At 41.3% G+C, this 22569-nt stretch overlaps 1 protein-coding gene across 2 annotated transcripts in view; it reads left to right on the plus strand.

The window, feature by feature from the left end:
- The window catches only part of phf2 (PHD finger protein 2), a 65171-nt gene extending 51844 nt beyond the window's left edge, over nt 1–13327 (plus strand). The window contains exons 18-22 of one of the 2 annotated variants that reach the window (XM_029125386.2): nt 3605–3957; nt 5197–5292; nt 9108–9217; nt 9449–9815; nt 10443–13327. In XM_029125386.2, the coding sequence (XP_028981219.2) occupies nt 3605–3957; nt 5197–5292; nt 9108–9217; nt 9449–9815; nt 10443–10531 (1015 nt within the window). In that variant the 3' untranslated portion in view covers nt 10532–13327. The remainder of the gene's footprint in view (nt 1–3604; nt 3958–5196; nt 5293–9107; nt 9218–9448; nt 9816–10442) is intronic. The other variant, XM_029125387.2, reaches the window with a different exon arrangement.
- Nucleotides 13328–22569: the final 9242 nt, after the last annotated feature.

A 22569-nucleotide genomic window follows, 5' to 3' on the forward strand; every position in this document is an offset into this window, starting at 1 on the left:
CAACAGGACTCACACCAGCCAACACACACAAACATATACATAAACATAGACACATGTACTTGTATACATACACAGACATTTGCTGGGTTTGAATCTGGTTTTGATTGAGTCAACTACACTCACAAAGTCCGTTCTGAAAATTTGATTTCAATGGATTGAAGCTTATTGTAGTGATTACTCATTAAAATGGATCAGGCTGCCGACAGGCAGGTAAATTAATGTGACGAAAGAGAGTTAAACTGAGCAGCTGGAAGCTGTTATTGAAACAGTCTGTTATTCCCTGGTGATCTGTCGAGACTGGGGTTCCAGTAGATTCTACCTGAATGTTTTCTTATATCCCTGGTGATCTGTTGTGACTGGGGTTCCAGTAGATTCTACCTGAATGTTCTGTTATCGCGATTAATCACAATTTTAGAATATTTTCAAATTTGTATGAATAAAAACTTTCTGTTTAAAAAGCAGTGCATTATGTTAAAGACATATTATGTGTTATTATAAACTATGGACATTGCTTGATTTGAAATGAAATAAGTGCAGAACCCAAGTGGGTCCATTAGAGCAGGGTATGTCAAAGCCCTTACATTTCCCCAATATATTTGTAGCCCACGTAAAATGAAATAAAAAGTTATTCATCCCTGATCCAATAGTTGTACCATCTCCTACCCTGTGTTAGGATTCTGTATGAAACACAGACCCCCCAACTGGAAAACTGCGGACGTCATCCAACGCTGAATCATTCCTATGCATTTGTGGTTTTGGCCTTTGATCTTTAGGCTAAAATGTGTTTAGAAGGGGTTCAGGTGTGGGTCTGGAAACGATTAGCTTTTCTAATAGGTTTTTGGCCACAATAATGTGTTTAGTAAATGTTTCCCCAATTCAGCCAAGTGCAATAATGCTGGATACTAAAATAGGCAGAGGCATAACGGAGGCAGGGTAGCTAGAGATGTTTGTCTACAAACATTAAGCAAGAGAGATCTTAGGGGTGTACTCACTTTTGTTGCCAGCGGTTTAGCCATTAATAGCTGTGTGTTGAGTTATTTCGACTTGAGCATTTCTTTTTATTGGCACACATTAAAGCATTAACTCTCACCTTAACCATTACCAATATGTAGTCCCCTCCTGGGTGAAGCATTTCAACCAGTTTATTACAAAATGCTCATTATATGTCCGCTTTGAGGCAGGGAGGAGTTGCACATCACTTGTGGGCTATGGTTTATACCTGTCACTAATCACCAGGGGGCTATGGTTTATACCTGTCACTAATCACCAGGGGGCTATGGTTTATACCTGTCACTAATCACCGGGGGGCTATGGTTTACACCTGTCACTAATCACCAGGGGGCTATGGTTTACACCTGTCACTAATCACCAGGGGGCTATGGTTTACACCTGTCACTAATCACCAGAGGGCTATGGATTACACCTGTCACTAATCACCAGGAGGTTATGGTTTATTTCTGTCACTAATCACCGGGAGGCTATGGTTTACACCTGTCACTAATCACCAGGAGGTTAAGGTTTATTCCTGTCACTAATCACCTAGAGGCTCTGGTTTATTACTGTCATTAATCACCCAAGGCTATGGTTTACAACTGTCATTAATCACCTAGAGGCTCTGGTTTACACATGTCATTAATCACCTGGGGCTATGGTTTACACCTGTTTTTAATCACCTGGGTCTATTGTTTACACCTGTCACTAAAGTTTTGGGAACATTTTGCTGGTAATTAATTGCAAATTAAGGCTATTTTAGGCTTTGTGTTAAAGTAATGGTTAAGTTAATGGTAAAAGTTATGGTTTAGGGAAAATATATTTTTTATGTGAGTTAATATTGGTCCCCTGACAATTGCCAGGAGTCTAATAGAAACTATTGGAACAGGAGTGTGCACGTTCATGTAGCTTGTTATAGGAACAGGAGTGTGCACGTTCATGTAGCTTGTTATAGGAACAGGAGTGTGCACGTTAATGTAGCTTGTTATAGGAACAGGAGTGTGCACGTGTATGTAGCTTGTTATAGGAACAGGAGTGTGCGCGTGAGTGTAACTTGTTATAGGAACAGGAGTGTGAGCGTGAGTGTAGTTTGTTATAGGAACAGGAGTGTGTGCGTGAGTGTAGCTTGTTATAGGAACAGGAGTGTGCACGTGAGTGTAGCTTGTTATAGGAACAGGAGTGTGCACGTGAGTGTAGCTTGTTATAGGAACAGGAGTGTGCGCGTGAGTGTAGCTTGTTATAGGAACAGGAGTGTGCACGTGAGTGTAGCTTGTTATAGGAACAGGAGTGTGCACGTGAGTGTAGCTTGTTATAGGAACAGGAGTGTGCACGTGAGTGTAGCTTGTTATAGGAACAGGAGTGTGCGCGTGAGTGTAGCTTGACAGCTGTTCCGCTCAGCTACCTCTTGATGGTCTAGTTGCTCAAGCAAACGAGCAGCAAAGGAGTTGAAAGAAAACATCGCTAAAATATGTTAATTTACTTCCTAATTATAAACTGCTGGCATTTGACTCATGGTCTGCAAGGAGGAAATGACCACAGGCAATTATAGAACATTAAATATAATTATGAAACATTATTAAATGTCCACTTTGCACATTTATTACTTCGCTAATAGAGCTAATCTGTATGGTAAAGTCCCTAAGGACTCCATATAATACTTCTGAGTAGAAGAACACTTTACTGAGGAGCCCCGGTCTATCTGTCTCTATCCGTTTCTATCAGTTTCTATCTATTTCTATTTGTCTCTATCCATCTCTTTTCATCTTTATCTGTCTCTATCCGTGGCAATTTTCACATAGTTAAATTAATGTTAACAAGTGATGGTGTCTATTTCCCACATTCTTGATGATTGATGATGTCTGAATCAGATTTTAAGAGATCCTGTTACAACATAAGTTAGTCATCCTTAATATGTGCCTGTTTTAGCTTGTCTGGCTTAATAAACCAATGGAAAGGTCCCAAAATGTCCCACCTTGCACTCATAGCAAATAAAGTGTATGAACCCAGTCTGACATTACCATCTCTCTCTCTTTTTATTTTAATTTTTTTAATCTGTCGCTCACTCAATCTGTCTTTCTCATTCAGTCTCTCCTGTCTATCTCTCAATTTGTCACTCAATCTGTTTTTCTCGATCTATCTTTCTCACTTTCTTGCTTTGTCAGTCTCTCTTTCACTCTCTTGCTTTGTCAGTCTGTCTCTTTCAGCCTGACTCTTTAGCGCTCTCAATCTGTATATCTCTCCTTATCTATCTCAAACTGTCATTCTGTCCTCACCTGTCTCTCTTCTGATCTCGCTCTCTGTCTCTTTTGATCTCTCTTCATCAATCTGTCTTGATCACACTTCATCTTTCCGTCTGTCTCTCTGTCTTTATCTGTCTTTTTTGATCTTTCTTTCTCGATCTCTGTCTTTTCATCTGTCTCTCTCTGTTGGCCTGTCTCTCTTTTTCGATCTGTATGAAACAAAGCTTGATGTGTCTCCCTCTCTCGATGTGTCTCCCTCTCTCGATGTGTCTCCCTCTCTCGATGTGTCTCACTCTCTCGATGTGTCTCTCTGCCGGGGACATCTCCAGGAGTGTAATGGGTTATTGTGTTATTTCTTATTGACGTACTTACAGTCAGCCACCTGCATCTCCCAGCACACAGGAGGCCATTCAGGGGATGTTGTCTATGGCCAACCTGTCCTCCGGGGCCACGGCTGGGGTCACCGCAGGGGTCACCGCCGGGGTCACCGCCATCTCCTCCGACACCCTTGGGGCCTGGGGCGGCGACCGGGCCGGCCGGAACCACAGCAACACAACCACGACTGGACGGAAAGGAGGAGTGGTCAGCGGAAGAGGAGGAGATGGGAACAGTAAGCGGCCGGCAAAGCGACTCCCCAAGAAGACGAGGAAGGGCAGCAGCATTGACAGCGCAGATTATGATGATGACCATGATCACATGGATGCCTGCTTCAAGGACTCAGATTATGGTAACCAGATATATGTTCCATTAGAGATATGATGCTTGTTCCATTAGAAATATGATGCATGTTCCATTAGAGATATTATACATGTTTCTTTAGAGAAATGATACATATTAAATTAGAGATATGATGCACGTTTAATTAGATGTATAATGCATGGTCCATTTGATATATGATGCCTGTTCCATTAGATATATGATGCACATTTAATTAGATGTATGATGCATGGTACATTTGAGATATGATGCATGTTCCATTAGAGATATGTCATGCATGTTTCATTAGAGGTATGATTAGCTAGCGGAGACCGTATTTGTAAAACCTGTCCCAGCAGAGCGCTGAGGTGCCTCAAACCTTCCCTTCACACTAGTAGCAGGTGTCTTTAAAATCAGATTGACCTCTGTTGTATAAACATGTGGCTGCCACGGTCTAATTTAACCCAGGAAGTTTTCATTAGCGCTAGATGACAGGGCATGTGTTTACGTTTCTCCAGCTCCTTCCAAACCTCCACCCTTCAGTTGTATCCTGCAGTTCCTCCAGATGGCGTGGTGTTCCTGTGAGGTCTGTCCAACAACAGCAGCACTGCCCCTCTCAGGCCCTTAATCTCCCATTAGCACCAATTAGATGTGTTGTTTTAAAAACGTTCAGAATCCCAGAACTCTAATTAGTCATTAGTGGCACGAACATTCTTATTCTAGAACTTCTCTCTAACAGTTGTAGTTCTAATGGCTCTAGCAGGGCAGCATTCTATTAGTTCTCCCTGACTTGTATTCTGTAAACAACTCATTCTTTATCTTGATCATTTAATTATTGGAATGCCAAGTGCGTGCTCTTCTCTGGCGTGTTCAGAGTGGCTAGGTGAAGGGAGGGAGGGATCGGGGGTGGGCATCTGCCTCACAGCTGGACAGCGAGAGCAAGGAGATATCATCCAACATTATGATATTGGAGGAAAACCAATTGCTCTAGGAATGCACTTTATGAGATAAGAAAGGTGACCTTTCAGGAGATTGAGAAGAGGTTAGAAGGTACTGTGAACAACAGACAGACAGCTGTGGACAACTGACATACAGCTGTGCATTACAGACAGGCAGCAGTGAACTACAGGCAGACAGCTGTGGACCACTGACATACAGCTGTGGACAACTGACGGACAGCTGTGGACAACTCACGGACAGCTGTGGACAACTGACAGACTGTTTAACTATGTGTCTCTTACTTGATGGTGATTGTCTCTATGTGTCTCAGTTTATCCCTCACTGGAGTCTGAAGAGGATAATCCTGTCTTCAAATCTAGATCGAAGAAGAGGAAAGGCTCAGATGACACACCATACAGCCCAACAGGTACTCTACACCAGTCATTACCACAATATAGAACAACCCTACAGGTACTCTACACCAGTCATTATCACAATATAGAACAACCCTACAGGTACTCTACACCAGTCATTACCACAGTATAGAACAACCCTACAGGTACTCTACACCAGTCATTACCACAATATAGAACAGCACTTCAGGTACTCTCCACCTGTCATTACCAAAATATATAACAGCCTTACAGATACTCTACACCTGTGATTACTACAATATTGAACAGCCCTACAGGTTCTCTACAACTGTCATTACTACGATATAGAACAGACCTACAGGTACCTTACACCTGTCATTACCACGATATAGAACAGCACTACAGGTATTCTATACCTGCCATTATTACAATATTGAACAGCCCTACAGGTACTCTACACCTGTCATTAACACAATATAGAACATGCCTACAGTGACTCTACACATGTCATTACCACAATATAGAACAGCCCTACAGCCCTACACCTGTCATTACCACAATATAGAACATGCCTACAGTGACTCTACACCTGTCATTACCACAATATAGAACAGCCATACACCTGTCATTACCACAATATACACTCACCTAAAGGATTATTAGGAACACCTGTTCAATTTCTCATTAATTCAATTATCTAATCAACCAATCACATGGCAGTTGCTTCAATGCATTTAGGGGTTTGGTCCTGGTCAAGACAATCTCCTGAACTCCAAACTGAATGTCAGAATGGGAAAGAAAGGTGATTTAAGCAATTTTGAGCGTGGCATGGTTTTTGGTGCCAGACGGGCCGGTCTGAGTATTTCACAATCTGCTCAGTTACTGGGATTTTCACGCACAACCATTTCTAGGGTTTACAAAGAATGGTGTGAAAAGGGAAAAACATCCAGTATGCGGCAGTCCTGTGGGCGAAAATGCCTTGTAGATGCTAGAGGTCAGAGGAGAATGGGCCGACTGATTCAAGCTGATAGAAGAGCAACTTTGACTGAAATAACCACTCCTTACGACCGAGGTATGCAGCAAAGCATTTGTGAAGCGACAACACGCACAACCTTGAGGCGGATGGGCTACAACAGCAGAAGACCCCACCAGGTACCACTCATCTCGACTACAAATAGGAAAAAGAGGCTACAATTTGCCCAAGCTCACCAAAATTGGACAGTTGAAGACTGGAAGAATGTTGCCTGGTCTGATGAGTCTCGATTTCTGTTGAGACATTCAGATGGTAGAGTCATAATTTGGCATAAACAGAATGAGAACATGGATCCATCATGCCTTGTTACCACTGTGCAGGCTGGTGGTGGGGGATGTTTTCTTGGCACACTTTAGGCCCCTTAGTGCCAATTGGGCATGGTTTAAATGCCATGGCCTACCTGAGCATTGTTTCTGACCATGTCCATCCCTTTATGACCACCATGTACCCATCCTCTGATGGCTACTTCCAGCAGGATAATGCACCATGTCACAAAGCTCGAATCATTTAAAATTGGTTTCTTGAACATGACAATGAGTTCACTGTACTGAAATGGCCCCCAAAGTCACCAGATCTCAACCCAATAGAGCATCTTTGGGATGTGGTGGAACGGGAGCTTCGTGCCCTGGATGTGCATCCCACAAATCTCCATCAACTGCAAGATGCTATCCTATCAATATGGGCCAACATTTCTAAAGAATGCTTTAAGCACCTTGTTGAATCAATGCCACTTGGAATTAAGGCAGTTCTGAAGGCGAAAGGGGGTCAAACACAGTATTAGTATGGTGTTCCTAATAATCCTTTAGGTGAGTGTAGAACAGCCCTACAGCCCTACACCTGTCATTACCACAATATAGAACAGCCCTACAGCCCTACACCTGTCATTACCACAATATAGAACAGCCCTACACCTGTCATTACCACAATATAGAACAGCCATACACCTGTCATTATTATAATATAAAACAGCACCACAGGTAGTCTACACCTGTGGTCAGTGTTGTTAATTAAGGTGTATGTATTCAGTGTTCATGTAGATGTTCATGTGAATGTGTTCAGTGTTAGGTAAGTTGTGTGTTTAGTTTTAGTTGAGGAACGTGTTTAGTTGGTGTGTGTATGTATTGAGTGTTTGGGTTAGAGGTGGATGGGTTCGGTTTTAATTGAGCTGGATGTGGTCAGTTTTAGTTGTGATGGATGTGTTATGTGAATGTATTCAATGGTAGATGAGATAGGTGTGTTCATTGTTGGTTCATGTGGATGAGTTCAATGTTGGTTCATGTGGATGAGTTCACTGTTGGTTTAGGTGGATGTGTTCATTATTGATTAATGTGGATAGGTTCAGTGTTCGTGTGGATGTGTTCAGTGTTCATTTAGGTAGATGTGTTCAGTTTTTGGTGAGGTTTTCAGTGTTTGATATGAATATGTTAAGTGTTGGTTTAAGTTGATGTGTTCAGTGTTAGGTGATGTTTAGTGTTTATAGAAGGAATATGTTTATTTTTAGTGTTTGATATGTGTATGCAATTTTTGGTTAGGTGGATGTATTCTGTTTTAGATGAGGTTCATGTGTTCAGTATTGTTTTAGGTGTGTGTTCAGTATTGATTTGGTTGTGTTCATTGTTGGTTTAAGTGAATGGGTATTGTAGGTTTTTTATTATTTGTTGAGGTGGATGTGTACAGTGTTTATTGATATGGAACTATTCAGTGTTGGTTGAGGTAGATGTGTTCAGTGTTGGTATATGCAGATATGTTCAGTGTTCATTTATATATGTTTATTATTGCTTTTTGTGGATGTCTACAGTATTTATTGATTTGGGACTATTCAGTGTTGATTGAAGTGGATGTGTTTAGTGTTGATTTAGGTGGACGTGTTCAGTGTTTGGTGTAATGTGTTTTGTTCAGCAGTGGATGTGTTTAGTGTTGATTTAGGTGGACGTGTTCAGTGTTTGGTGTAATGTGTTTTGTTCAGCAGTGGATGTGTTTAGTGTTGATTTAGGTGGACGTGTTTGGTGTAATGTGTTTTGTTCAGCAGTGGATGTGTTTAGTGTTGATTTAGGTGGACGTGTTCAGTGTTTGGTGTAATGTGTTTTGTTCAGCAGTGGATGTGTTTAGTGTTGATTTAGGTGGACGTGTTCAGTGTTTGGTGTAATGTGTTTTGTTCAGCAGTGGATGTGTTTAGTGTTGATTTAGGTGGACGTGTTTGGTGTAATGTGTTTTGTTCAGCAGTGGATGTGTTTAGTGTTGATTGAAGTGGATGTGTTTAGTGTTGATTTAGGTGGACGTGTTCAGTGTTTGGTGTAATGTGTTTTGTTCAGCAGTGGATGTGTTTAGTGTTGATTGAAGTGGATGTGTTTAGTGTTGATTTAGGTGGACGTGTTCAGTGTTTGGTGTAATGTGTTTTGTTCAGCAGTGGATGTGTTTAGTGTTGATTTAGGTGGACGTGTTCAGTGTTTGGTGTAATGTGTTTTGTTCAGCAGTGGATGTGTTTAGTGTTGATTGAAGTGGATGTGTTTAGTGTTGATTTAGGTGGACGTGTTCAGTGTTTGGTGTAATGTGTTTTGTTCAGCAGTGGATGTGTTTAGTGTTGATTGAAGTGGATGTGTTTAGTGTTGATTTAGGTGGACGTGTTCAGTGTTTGGTGTAATGTGTTTTGTTCAGCAGTGGATGTGTTTAGTGTTGATTGAAGTGGATGTGTTTAGTGTTGATTTAGGTGGACGTGTTCAGTGTTTGGTGTAATGTGTTTTGTTCAGCAGTGGATGTGTGTGTGTGCAAAGGTTTTAGCTAACATGAAACAAAGTATTTATTTTCAGTCGTACTGATCCCTGTACTTGTCTGCAGCGCGTGTTGGCCCCTCTGTGCTTCGTCAGGCAAGGCCGGCGAGAGAAGGAGCGCGAGTGGCCTCCATAGAGACGGGACTGGCTGCTGCTGCCGCCAAACTCTCACACCAGGTCAGTCACACAGTTACTAAAACAACTAGTTAAACTTCTCTCTCCAACTTGGGTGTCATCTCTGGCCAAAGGAGTGCACTACAGAGGGAATAGGGTGTCATCTCTGGTCAAAAGGAGTGCACTACAGAGGGAATAGGGTGTACTGCAAGACAGATTTCTTTATTTGCATGTTGTACTACTGTACTGTAAGTAGGGAGTAATGATGTATTCAATTATGTGGTTTTGCTGCAGGAAGAGCAGCAAAAGACCAAGAAAAAAAAGAAGAGCACCAAAAAGAAGCCCCCTGTGGTCGTGAGGGAAGAGGAAGAGGAGGAGGAAGAAGACCAGGAGCCATTGAGGAAGCTGAGCAGAGACAGCAGTTCTCCAGAACCAGATGTGGTTCAGGACTCCGACCATGACCTGAGCGACCCTGAGTTCTCTGAAGCAGGAGGGAAGCAGTCTGGGGGGCCCCAGCCAATGGCCCCTGGAGTCTTCCTCACACAGCGAAGACCCTCCACATCTTCATCATCTCACAATAACAACAACACTACAGCCAAGGGGGAGCGAGGAGCAGGAGGAGCGGGGGGAGCAGCCGCCAAGGGCGATGCGAAGGGCGAAGGTGAGTGGAGGAGGGCTGATCTGACCCCTGACCATAGACGTCCTGTGTACTAAAGCATCAGGTCTGGATATGATGATTGTAAAATGGCCGCCCAGCTACATGCATTACGGTCCTTATTTGCACTTGTCCATACAATGGTATTTCATTAGAATGGCTCCCAACATCTTATGCTATTAGCTGGTTGTGTTGACGTTTATTAAAGATCATTTCCACTGGCCAGGTGCCATGTCACTCTGATCATACCCCTTTTCTAATTGGTCCTTTGGTCCAGAGAGATCTGTGGTGATTACTGTGTCCATACTGGTGAGAGATCTGTGGTGATTACTGTATCCATACTGGTGAGAGATCTGTGGTGATTACTTTGTCCATACTGGTGAGAGATCTGTGGTGATTACTCTGTCCATACTGGTGAGAGATCTGTGGTGATTACTCTGTCCATACTGGGGAGAGATCTGTGGTGATTACTCTGTCCATACTGGTGAGAGATTTATGGTGATTTCTCTGTCCATACTGGTGAGAGATCTGTGGTGATTACTCACACTCTACTAATCAATGGAAGACATAGGGACTGTCGATATAATTAGTAAAGTGTTTGGTCCTAACAATTCTTGTCTTTTCTCTCCCAAGCAAAGCGGCTAAAGAAAGGCATGGCGACGGCCAAACAGAGACTGGGAAAGATCCTCAAGATTCATCGCAATGGGAAGCTCCTGCTGTAACAGAAATTGACTCACTGAGGAGGACTGCCATTGGCTCCTGATGCAGTAATACTGGCCAATGAACTAGCCCCGTCTCCACCTCCTCTTTCCTGATTGGTCCAGGGCTAACAGAGACAAACTGAAACACACCAGGGGAGTGGAAGGAGAAAGTCAATACATTTTTCAATTTCTAAGAAGAACTTCGTCACTCACAATAGGTTTTTGCCTCTACTTATACTTTATAACTTTCAGATATTAAAGTGTACAGAATACCTGCTATAAATATTTTTTAAGAGAAATGTGTCTCATTTTACTACAGTCAGTTTATCTATCAGGGGGAGTTAATCTAGGTCTTCAAATGGCAACCTATTTCCTGCATAGTGCACTGGTCTCCCATAAGGCTCTGGTCTAAACTAGTGCACAAGAAAGGGAATAGTGTGCTATAATAGACAACCTAGAAGTACATTACAGTCATTCCAGGACCCTGAAAGTATCCCTGCATGTGTTCAGTTGCATGACACTTCTAGACAGGGTGGGGGGTTATGGGTAGAGGTAGTTCAGGGTGCAAGTCGTTTTTTACCGAATTCGTTCTCACTGTCCGGATGTGGCTTATCATTATCTTGTGATGTTGTTCAAGAATTTAGCTAATAGAAGTTGTTCTCTGTCCTCACCAGATTAGATCTAGCCTAACAATCTGGCTGTTTTTCAACATTTAACTTTCATTAAATACATTCTCTTCCATGCAAATCTTTTGCTTGCTAAGCACTATCAGTCCTGATATTTATTGTTCTCATATTAGGTTTCATTCGTAGGTAGGAAAGGAACCGCCAAAAGGCACTTAGAATATGAAACAACTATTAAGCACAAAACATGAAGTAATATTCAAAGTATGTCAAATGTCTATTATGGCGGTTACAGTGTTAAAATGATTTCTCTGTCTGAAGAGGATTTCTATAGATGTAGAAATGGAACAGACATCATAATGAATGTTCTCGTTTGAAAGGTTGTTTTTACACCTAAACAAACTCGTAACAATGTTCCATTTGTTTGGACTGAGGTTGGTCCTACATTGAGAGTCTGTGATAAAGCCCATGTACATTGGATATTTATAGAGACAGTAGGGAGCACCGATGTGTGATAGTGTTCTAGATAAGCACATTTATTATCCCAGTGCACGGTCCCAGCAAAGCAGCCTTAACCATAGTTTGTGTTTTTTTTTTTTTTTTTTTTAATAAGGATGACTTTTGTGGTTCTGTTTACAAATTCATTGTAATCTAACAAATACTGTATTTACTGTGTGCCAAACAACACCCTGTTCCCTTTGAAGTGTAGGGCACTCCATTTGACCAAGGCGGGGCCCGAGTCAAACCTAGTGTACTACGTTGGGCACAGTGTGACATTTGGGACACTACCTCTGTCTTAGCGGAAACGTAGGACTGACGTTGTTAGAACTCTAAGCACGGGACGTGGGGACGATAGCGGCCGTGTGTCGTGGTTGTTAGGATTCTGATCTAATGATAAGCCTCATCCATTCTCTGTGGTTGCATGGGGATACTTTCACTCTTCTGTTGGCTTTGCAGGCAGCACCGCGACCCGCGCGACTGGCATATGCACAACGCGTTCACATTACACTATTTAGAATGTAGCTTGTACATAGCCTTTTACATAAATACTTTTTGTATCCTTTCTTTCCTCCCTTAATAATACTTCATTATTATACATTTTTACTTGTTTTTTGCTAATTATTTTAAACAAATATATATGAATATATAGATATTAGTCTCTCCTTTTTTATTTGATTAGACTTGTTCGTTTTCAGTTGTTTTAACCATTGCTTATTTGTTATGAGACTAAGGTGTTGCCTGGAAAACAGCTGAGGAACAACATTACATGAGTTGTCTTATGGCCTTACATTTACATAACATAACTACATACAGCTCTTTGTATTGTCATAATGTTCAAGAACATAACTACATACAGCTCTTTGTATTGTCATTATGTTCCAAGAACATAACTACATACAGCTCTTTGTATTGTCATGATGTCCAAGAACATAACTACATACAGCTCTTTGTATTGTCATGATGTCCAAGAACATAACTACATACAGCTCTTTGTATTGTCATTATGTTCAAGAGAGGAAAAAAAATACACAGATGGAAAAAACAGTTTCAAGGACCAGCCTGTTTAGGTTCTAGTATGCGGTTTTGCTGCGGTTCCAGATTATTTTTACTAGCACCTTGTGGAGTGTTCTTTGTGTCTGTGATGTAATTTATTAATGTTTGTAGCTTTTTTATACTTGTACAATTCTTAAGAGTTTTGTTTTTGGATATTTTATCAGCCTGTGAATTAACCCCCCCCCGCCCCCCCCAGTCATGCTATGTGGTCTTTGACATCACTGAGGTTTCAGACTCTCTGCCATACTTCATAAAATACATTTCTGTGTTTATTTCTTTCCCCCACAACTCACTACATCAAGGTCATCAGCAGTCAAGATGTTACATATTATTATTTTTTTATTATTTTTACGCAGCTATGTCCAATAACTATCATGCCGTTGATTTTATTTTGGTATAAAACGTCATTATTATGTACATTTTTACATACATTTTGTTAATGTGCTGGTTGATTGTTTTAGTCTATCAGATATAGATCCTGTCTCCACAGTAAGATACAACACTCAGATCAAACTGTCAAAAGAACTCTTTCAGGTTTTATTTGTACCATGAATACAGTATGTGTGTTGCTTTGTTGTGGTTTATTTTTGTATGTCCAACCTATTAAATGGACGCTGTGCCAGGACAGTGGCTGATGTAACTCTGGGACCTCTTGTCTTCCATTCACTAAATTTGTTAAGCCTTGGATTTCACTTAACTAGCCAATGACTATGTATTGTGCAAATATTGTATTTTTCCTCTAGAGGCCTCTGTCCCACTTTATAGGCTAGTGGTACTTTGATGTCATCATGTGATAGGGGGACTTGAATGCTTGGTGTTGCAGACTTGTATGAGTAAGAGGGAAAAAAAAGATGTCTGTGGGAAGATTCTTTTCTGCACTGATCAGCCAATCTAGATGAAGCTCCACCTTGTTAACCACCCATACCAGAAGCTCCACCTTGTTAACCACCCATACCAGAAGCTCCACCTTGTTAACCACCCATACCAGAAGCCCCACCTTGTTAACCACCCATACCAGAAGCTCCACCTTGTTAACCACCCATACCAGAAGCCCCACCTTGGTAACCACCCATACCAGAAGCTCCACCTTGTTAACCACCCATACCAGAAGCTCCACCTTGTTAACCACCCATACCAGAAGCTCCACCTTGTTAACCACCCATACCAGAAGCCCCACCTTGTTAACCACCCATACCAGAAGCCCCACCTTGTTAACCACCCATACCAGAAGCTCCACCTTGTTAACCACCCATACCAGAAGCCCCACCTTGTTAACCACCCATACCAGAAGCCCCACCTTGTTAACCACCCATACCAGAAGTTGGGTCACATAATCTTTCCTGAGAACTGGTTCTAATCCCCAAAGATCCCTCCGCCCTCCATTTACATATTCATTTACATATTCATGTGCGTCTCTGCCACTTGCTAACAATGTCCCAAAGCTGAGGAATGAAAATAATTGAGGGTGAAAGCCTGATTTCACTCTCACAGCATCCCACATGCGTTTGTTTGTAGTATGTCAGACTAGACACGTGAAAGATGAAATACCCCAGAAAATAAAGATGTTTATTGAACTGAGGTTTTCTATGAAGGTCAGCGTCTGAGTTTCATCAGCAGAACATGATCATGGGGTACCCTCGAGGCTCCCACTGAAACCCCTGCTTTTGGAGAGGGTGATATGAACATGGAGGACTCTCAGAGTAGACCAACAAGGTGCCTGCGTCAGAGTAGACCGACAAGGTGCCTGCGTCAGAGTAGACCAACAAGGTGCCTGCGTCGGAGTAGACCGACAAAGTGCCTGCGTCAGAGTAGACCGACAAGGTGCCTGCGTCAGAGTAGACCGACAAGGTGCCTGCGTCAGAGTAGACCGACAAGGTGCCTGCGTCAGAGTAGACCGACAAGGTGCCTGCGTCAGAGTAGACCGACAAGGTACCTGCGTCAGAGTAGACCGACAAGGTGCCTCCGTCAGAAAAAAACTGACATTGTGCCATGAAATGAAATAGCTTTGGCTGTGTCAAGTCTTGCTAGCATTTGCACAATTCTTATGACTATTCCAAGTAATAAGTAGATACTAGTAAGTCTATTACAGTTCATAGATGCTATTTGTTGGTGGAAGTAAACTTAATAAGACTTAATAAGTCAGTTTAACACAATGCTTAATGGTGTCTACTGACACTCAGCATACATGTGCCGTAGTGGTTGAAGACACCTGTTTGGGAGACATCGGTTTGAATCCAGTGAGGGCAACAACATTCATTCCTTCTAATCGCAGGCCGGCCGAACTTGGCCTGCCTGGTTCCTTTTCTTGTTTTATTATACTTCTTTTTGGAAGTAGTACTTCCATAGTACAACTATGGTACCCTATTTCCTATATAGTAAACTACTTTTGTGCCCTATTCCCTATATAATTCATTACTATGACACCCTATTCCCTATATAATTCATTACTATGACACCCTATTCCCTATATAATTCACTACTATGACACCCTATTCCCTATATAATTAATTACTATGACACCCTATTCCCTATATATTTCATTACTATGACACCCTATTCCCTATATATTTTACTACTTTGACACCCTATTCCCTATATAATTCACTACTATGACACCCTATTCCCTATATATTTTACTACTTTGACACCCTATTCCCTATATAATTCACTACTATGACACCCTATCCCCTATATATTTCATTACTATGACACCCTATTCCCTATATATTTTACTACTTTGACACCCTATTCCCTATATAATTCATTACTATGACACCCTATTTCCTATATAATTCATTACTATGACACCCTATTTCCTATATAATTCATTACTATGACACCCTATTCCCTATATAATTCATTACTATGACACCCTATTCCCTATATAATTCATTACTATGACACCCTATTCCCTATATATTTTACTACTTTGACACCCTATTCCCTATATAATTCACTACTATGACACCCTATTCCCTATATATATAGTGCACTTCCTTTGGCCACAACCTGCAAGTTAACAGCCTGCTGTCTAATATTTCGGGACAGATCTGTCAATGGCCACTAGGTGGCAATAGTAGGTCCAGGGACAAGAGTCAGTCCTTCCCCACAATGTAGAATGGGAACCTATTTAACTTTTAACATGTTTTATTTACTTAATCTTTATTTAACCAGCATGGCCATATTGAGACTAACAATATTTTTTTTAAAAGAGACCAAGCTAAAAATACAACCACATACAATTTCAGACATAATTACTATTTCAATTCATACATTTACACATTTAGCTGCCAGAGTTTGCAAATTGGAGGTCAAAACATTGGCAGTCCCCCCCCCCCCAACACACACACACACACACAAACACACTTCATTTAAAATCACATTGTTTAACATAACTGTAAACTAATTTGAAGGGACAAGCTCCTGTACTTTCAGGACTTTGAAGGGGCAGAGAACTGTACAGGTCGTATGGCCTCAGACAAAACACAGTCACGTATACACAGGCGGTATACTTTCTCAGTTGAAATAGGGGCTTTCTTAGATGTACAAGCCATCTAGTTCAGTGACACCACAGGGATAATGTACAAGACATCTAGTCTAGTGACACCACAGGGATAACATATAAGCCATCTAGTCTAGTGACATCACAGGGTTAATGTACAAGACATCAAGTCTAGTGACATCACAGGGATAACGTACAGTGGAGAGAACAAGTATTTGATACACTGCAGCTTTTCCTACTTACAAAGCATGTAGAGGTCTGTACTTTTTATCATAGGTACACTTCAACTGTGAGAGATGGAATCTAAAACAAAACTCCAGAAAATCTCATTGTATGATTTTTAAATAATTAATTTGCATTTTATTGCATGACATAAGTATTTGATCACCTACCAACCAGTAAGAATTCAGTCTCTCACAGACCTGTTAGTTCTTCTTTAAAAAGCCTTCCTGTTCTCCACTTATTACCTGTATTTACTGCACCTGTTTGAACTCGTTACCTGTATAAAAGACACCTGTCCACACACTCAATCAAACAGACTCCAACCTCTCCACAATGGCCAAGACCAGAGAGCTGTGTAAGGACATCAGGGATAAAATTGTAGATCTGCACAAGGCTGGGATGGGCTACAGGACAATAGGCAAGCAGCTTGGTGAGAAACCAACAACTGTTGGCGCAATTATTCGAAAATAGTTTAAGATGACGGTCAATATCCCTCGGTCTGGGGCTTCATGCAATATCTCACCTCGTGGGGCATCAATGAGGAAGGTGAGGGATCAGCCCAGAACTACACGGCAGGACCTGGTCAATTACCTGAAGAGAGCTGGGACCACAGTCTCAAAGAAAGCCATTAGTAACACATTACGCCGTCATGGATTAAAATCCTGCAGCGCACGCAAGGTCCCCCTGCTCAAGCCAGCGCATGTCCAGGCACGTCTGAAGTTTGCCAATGACCATCTGGATGATCCAGAGGAGGAATGGGAAAAGGTCATGTGGTCTGATGAGACAAAAATAGAGCTTTTTGGTCTAAACTCCACTCGCCGTGTTTGGGGGAAGAAGAAGGATGAGTACAATCCCAAGAACACCATCCCAACCATGAAGCATGGAGGTGGAAACATCATTCTTTGGGGATGCTTTTCAGCAAAGGGGACAGGACGACTGCACCGTATTGAGGGGAGGATGGATGGGGCCATGTATCGCGAGATCTTGGCCAACAACCTCCTTACCTCAGTAAAAGCATTGAAGATGGGTCGTGGCTGGGTCTTCCAGGATGACAACGACCCGAAACACACAGCGAGGGCAACTAAGGAGTGGCTCCGTAAGAAGCATCTCAAGGTCCTGGAGTGGCCTAGCCAGTCTCCAGACCTGAACCTAATAGAAAATCGTTGGAGGGAGCTGAAAGTCCGTATTGCCCAGCGACAGCCCCAAAACCTGAAGGATCTGGAGAAGGTCTGCATGGAGGACTGGGCCAAAATCCCTGCTGCAGTGTGTGCAAACCTGGTCAAGTACAAAGGTTTCTGTACCAAATATTAAGTTCTGCTTTGTCATGCAATAAAATGCAAATTAATTACTTAAAAATAATACAATATGATTTTCTGGATTTTTGTTTTAGATTCCGTCACTCACAGTTGAAGAATACCTATGATAAAAATTACAGACTTCTACATGCTTTGTAAGTGGGAAAACCTACAAAATCGGCATGTATCAAATACTTGTTCTCCCCACTGTATAAGACATCTAGTCTAGTGACACCACAGGGATAATGTACAAGACATCTAGTCTAGTGACACCACAGGGATAATGTACAAGACATCTAATCTATTAAGGGCAAGATCTTTGCTGAAACAAAATAGAATGTGTTTTTTCATTTGATCTCCTTGACTTTAAGCATAAAAGAGAAAAAAAAAGGAGTTTGTGATTGATCTGAATAACACAAGGGGTAATGATAATGTATGATTAGATTACTGTAATTGTTTTGATAGGATAATATATTTTTGCTGGGGCAGGAAGATTTCCAAATGTTTCATGATGAATTATTTGAGATGTTAGGTATCATACCACATGCTGAAAGAAATTACACACATTCAAATGACATGAACACATTTCATATTTATCCTAATTTCATGTGAATTGGTTTTGGACTTGACTGGGGTGTTAGGTCTAGTAAACCTGTTTTCCACCTAGTGTGCAACAGAACAGTTTCTGTAGAGAAAAATATACCTTTAATGTTTTTAATATCACAATAACAGATTTACAGGCATTACTGGAGGTTGTTTTTTAAATAATTTGAGCTGTTTGTCTTCAGGCCATTTAAGGATCAAGTCGCAGAGCATTGAATGGAAACAGTAAACTACAAACAAAAATTACCAAAATTGTAATTCCATTCTTATAGTCATTATTCCCGCATGTTAATCTGTTTTTGGACTTCTCTTTTAAGCATATTTTTTTCATCTGTTTTTGGTATTGTAATGTTTTTAGCAGGCCAATATTCAGTTCACACATTAGTGAATTCAAAAGTTCAGTTAATTTCGGGTTTAAAGCATTAACTTAAAGGAAATATTGGAACAATTATAATAATAAAAACAATAAGAAGGAAATTATTAATTTGTTCTTCACCATATTCCTTGATGTTGACAATAACAGGATGGTTTCATTTTAAAAAACATTATATGTTTTCATGTATATTATCATTACAGAATGCGACAGAAAGCCTCTGAAACATGATGAACACTCTGTGATTGCCATCAGAGTATATAACGTCTTTAACAATCTGAAATGTCCCAGTCTGGACACAACAAAATGATAACCCTCAAACCAGGGTAACAACTAGGCAGCACTATGGCTAAGTACTAATAGAATGTCTCCAAAATGCCCTATTCATTACATTTGGGGTAGTAGCTCTATGTGCCTTGGTCAAAAGTAGTTACCTACCTAGAGAAGAGGATGGTGTTTGGGCTGTGGACTAAAAGTACTTAGGAGTTTATTAATGATGTTTATCGCTAAGGTTTTTTCCAGAGAGGGATTGCACAAAAAGCCTATAGATCAGATAGGGGTTGTTTTAGCATCGGCTTGTTGGCCTCCAGACAACACTGTTTAATAAACAATGTTCTAGCACTTCGTTAATGTCACAAGAGATCCTCTGTTTTCTTGAGAAACACTGACAGTGATGGATCTGGAGGAAATGCACAGAAAATACATGAGAATACATTTTAAATATGGTAACACTTAAATAACATTTTCTGTAACACATTTTTACATGAAAATGTTCAGTAACACTTTAAATTTGTGGTCACGCTGCACATAACATTTTTGAGTAACACAACATTACGTTAATGAGTAACATTTTATGTTTTTAATAACACTAGATTAAACTGTTAATTTAATCAGTAACACTAAATTTGTTTACATTACGTTGATCAGTGACACTAAATTTGTTGACATTACGTTGATCAGTGACACTACATTTGTTTACATTACGTTGATCAGTGACACTACATTTGTTTACCTTACGTTGATCAGTGACACTACATTTGTTTACATTACATTGATAAGTGACACCACATTTGTTTACATTACGTTGATCAGTGACACTACAGTTGTTTACTGTACGTTGATCAGTGACACTACATTTGTTGACATTACGTTGATCAGTGACACTACATTTGTTTACATTACGTTGATCAGTGACACCACATTTGTTTACATTACGTTGATCAGTGACACTACAGTTGTTTACATTACGTTGATCAGTGACACTACAGTTGTTTACATTACGTTGATCAGTGACACTACATTTGTTTACATTACGTGATCAGTGACACTACAGTTGTTTACATTACGTTGATCAGTGACACTACATTTGTTTACATTACGTTGATCAGTGACACTACAGTTGTTGACATTACGTTGATCAGTGACACTACATTTGTTTACATTACGTTGATCAGTGACACTACAGTTGTTTACATTACGTTGATCAGTGACACTACAGTTGTTTACATTACGTTGATCAGTGACACTACAGTTGTTTACATTACGTTGATCAGTGACACTACATTTGTTGACATTACGTTGATCAGTGACACTACATTTGTTTACATTACGTTGATCAGTGACACTACAGTTGTTTACATTACGTTGATCAGTGACACTACATTTGTTTACATTACGTTGATCAGTGACACTACATTTAGTTGTTAAGTCAGTGGTTAAACAAGCGCTGTCACCCTCAACCATGCAGGCTGGTGTCATAAAGAACTGTAGGATAGGGGGAGTTTATATTAACTTAGTTAGTTAGGTAATTCGTTTGCAGGGATTAATGTTAAAACTAGTCCTGGAAGCCTTGCTTTTCACTAATGATTTTGTGGTCTTTGTAATGTGAACCATTTTTAAATGATAACTTACATGTCTCAGCATTATGCATGGACTTCTTTTTAGGAACAATCACTATCTCCAAAAGGGATGAGGATGAGTAGGCTGAGCATAGCAGGAAAACCTCCAACCCAGCCTCAACGGATGAAACCTCAGCTGGTATCTACAGGACTTCAGTCTGCCCCGACGTCAGGATCTGATTAGAGTATAATTTCTACCTTTGATATTGTGTTATGTACCTTATATATTATATAAATACCTCGTGTTTTACAATAATTACTTAATTAATTATATAAATACCTCATATATTATAATTTTAATATTATGTATTATGATTTGTAACTTATATATTATAATAATGACCTAATATGTTATATAAATACCTAAAATATAATACTTTTTAACATCGTTTAATAATATTCACCATATGTTTATGTTTAAAATGTACCTTTTCTGATTTCTGTACTAATGTAAACAAAATTAAATGCATCTATTCTAGACCAGTTTCCAACACTCATGCTGTTCAGGGTATTCAAATCACAGTTCTAGTGTTATAAAAATGTGTTTGTTGTTAATCATTGAAAACATACACAATAACAGATCATTAAAGTTCTTAGTCCAGTCTTTGTTTTCCTCCACCAATACATCCTAACAGACCATTAAAGTTCTTAGTCCAGTCATTGTTTTCCTCCACCAATATAATGTGTGTCCATTTGTCTCCTCTGAATATCGGTTCCCTTGAAAGGGCAAGTGGGTTCCCCATTTAGCCGTCAGAGCTGTGAGTGTCGTGTCTGTAGAGTGTTACTTTTAAACGGCATTCATGGTCACCGTGTTGAATAGTGATTGCAGATGTGACTGGCCAGCAGCAGGCCAGGATGACTGGTCCCAAATGGCATACTCTTCCATTTGAAGTGCACTACTTTTGACCAGAGCACAGTCCTCCTTTGGTTCCTGATGAAAGCTGTACACTATGGAGGGGATAGGATTCCATTTGGCACGCGGGCCTGTAGAAGGGCTCTGCTTGCCCCCTGATGCACTTGGCAGGTCCCCGGTGGCTTGGTGGAACGTGCCGTAACAGAGATGGCCTAATTACACAGGAATGTAAGGTTAGCTTTGTCTCTGTGTGGCCAAGCCATCTGAGCGTGTGTGTGTGTGTGTGCCCGGGCTGTTTGTGAGCCAGGTATTACTGTTGCCAAAGAAGTGTTTCCATGGCGCGGTCCTCAATTGCCTTTTATTCCATTCATTGTCCAGGTTCAAGGCTGTCAGGGCTGATAATAGCATGTAATTCTGCTGTGAAGTGACTGGTGCAGGTAGGGGGGCGTTGTCCCTGCAGTGTGACTGGTGCAGGTAGGGGGGCGTTGTCCCTGCAGTGTGACTGGTGCAGGTAGGGGGGGCGTTGTCCCTGCAGTGTGAATGGTGCAGGTAGGGGGGCGTTGTCCCTGCAGTGTGACTGGTGCAGGTAGGGGGGCGTTGTCCCTGCAGTGTGACTGGTGCAGGTAGGGGGGCGTTGTCCCTGCAGTGTGACTGGTGCAGGTAGGGGGGCGTTGTCCCTGCAGTGTGACTGGTGCAGGTAGGGGGGCGTTGTCCCTGCAGTATGACTGGTGCAGGTAGCGGGGCGTTGTCCCTGCAGTGTGACTGGTACAGGTAGGGGGGCTTGTCCCTGCAGTGTGACTGGTGCAGGTAGCGGGGGGTTGTCCCTGCAGCGTGACTGGTACAGGTAGGGGGGCGTTGTCCCTGCAGTGTGACTGGTACAGGTAGGGGGGCGTTGTCCCTGCAGTGTGACTGGTACAGGTAGGGGGGCGTTGTCCCTGCAGTGTGACTGGTGCAGGTAGGGGGGCGTTGTCCCTGCAGTGTGACTGGTACAGGTAGGGGGGCGTTGTCCCTGCAGTGTGACTGGTACAGGTAGGGGGGCGTTGTCCCTGCAGTGTGTAATTAGACCCTCCTAGTAGCTTGCTAGTAGGTGTGGACTTATGGCACTTTGATGAGGGTGAATCAGTCTTTCGTTCCCA

Source organism: Esox lucius, chromosome 2 (genome assembly GCF_011004845.1).
Source record: "Esox lucius isolate fEsoLuc1 chromosome 2, fEsoLuc1.pri, whole genome shotgun sequence".
Taxonomy (NCBI): Eukaryota; Metazoa; Chordata; class Actinopteri; order Esociformes; family Esocidae; genus Esox; species Esox lucius.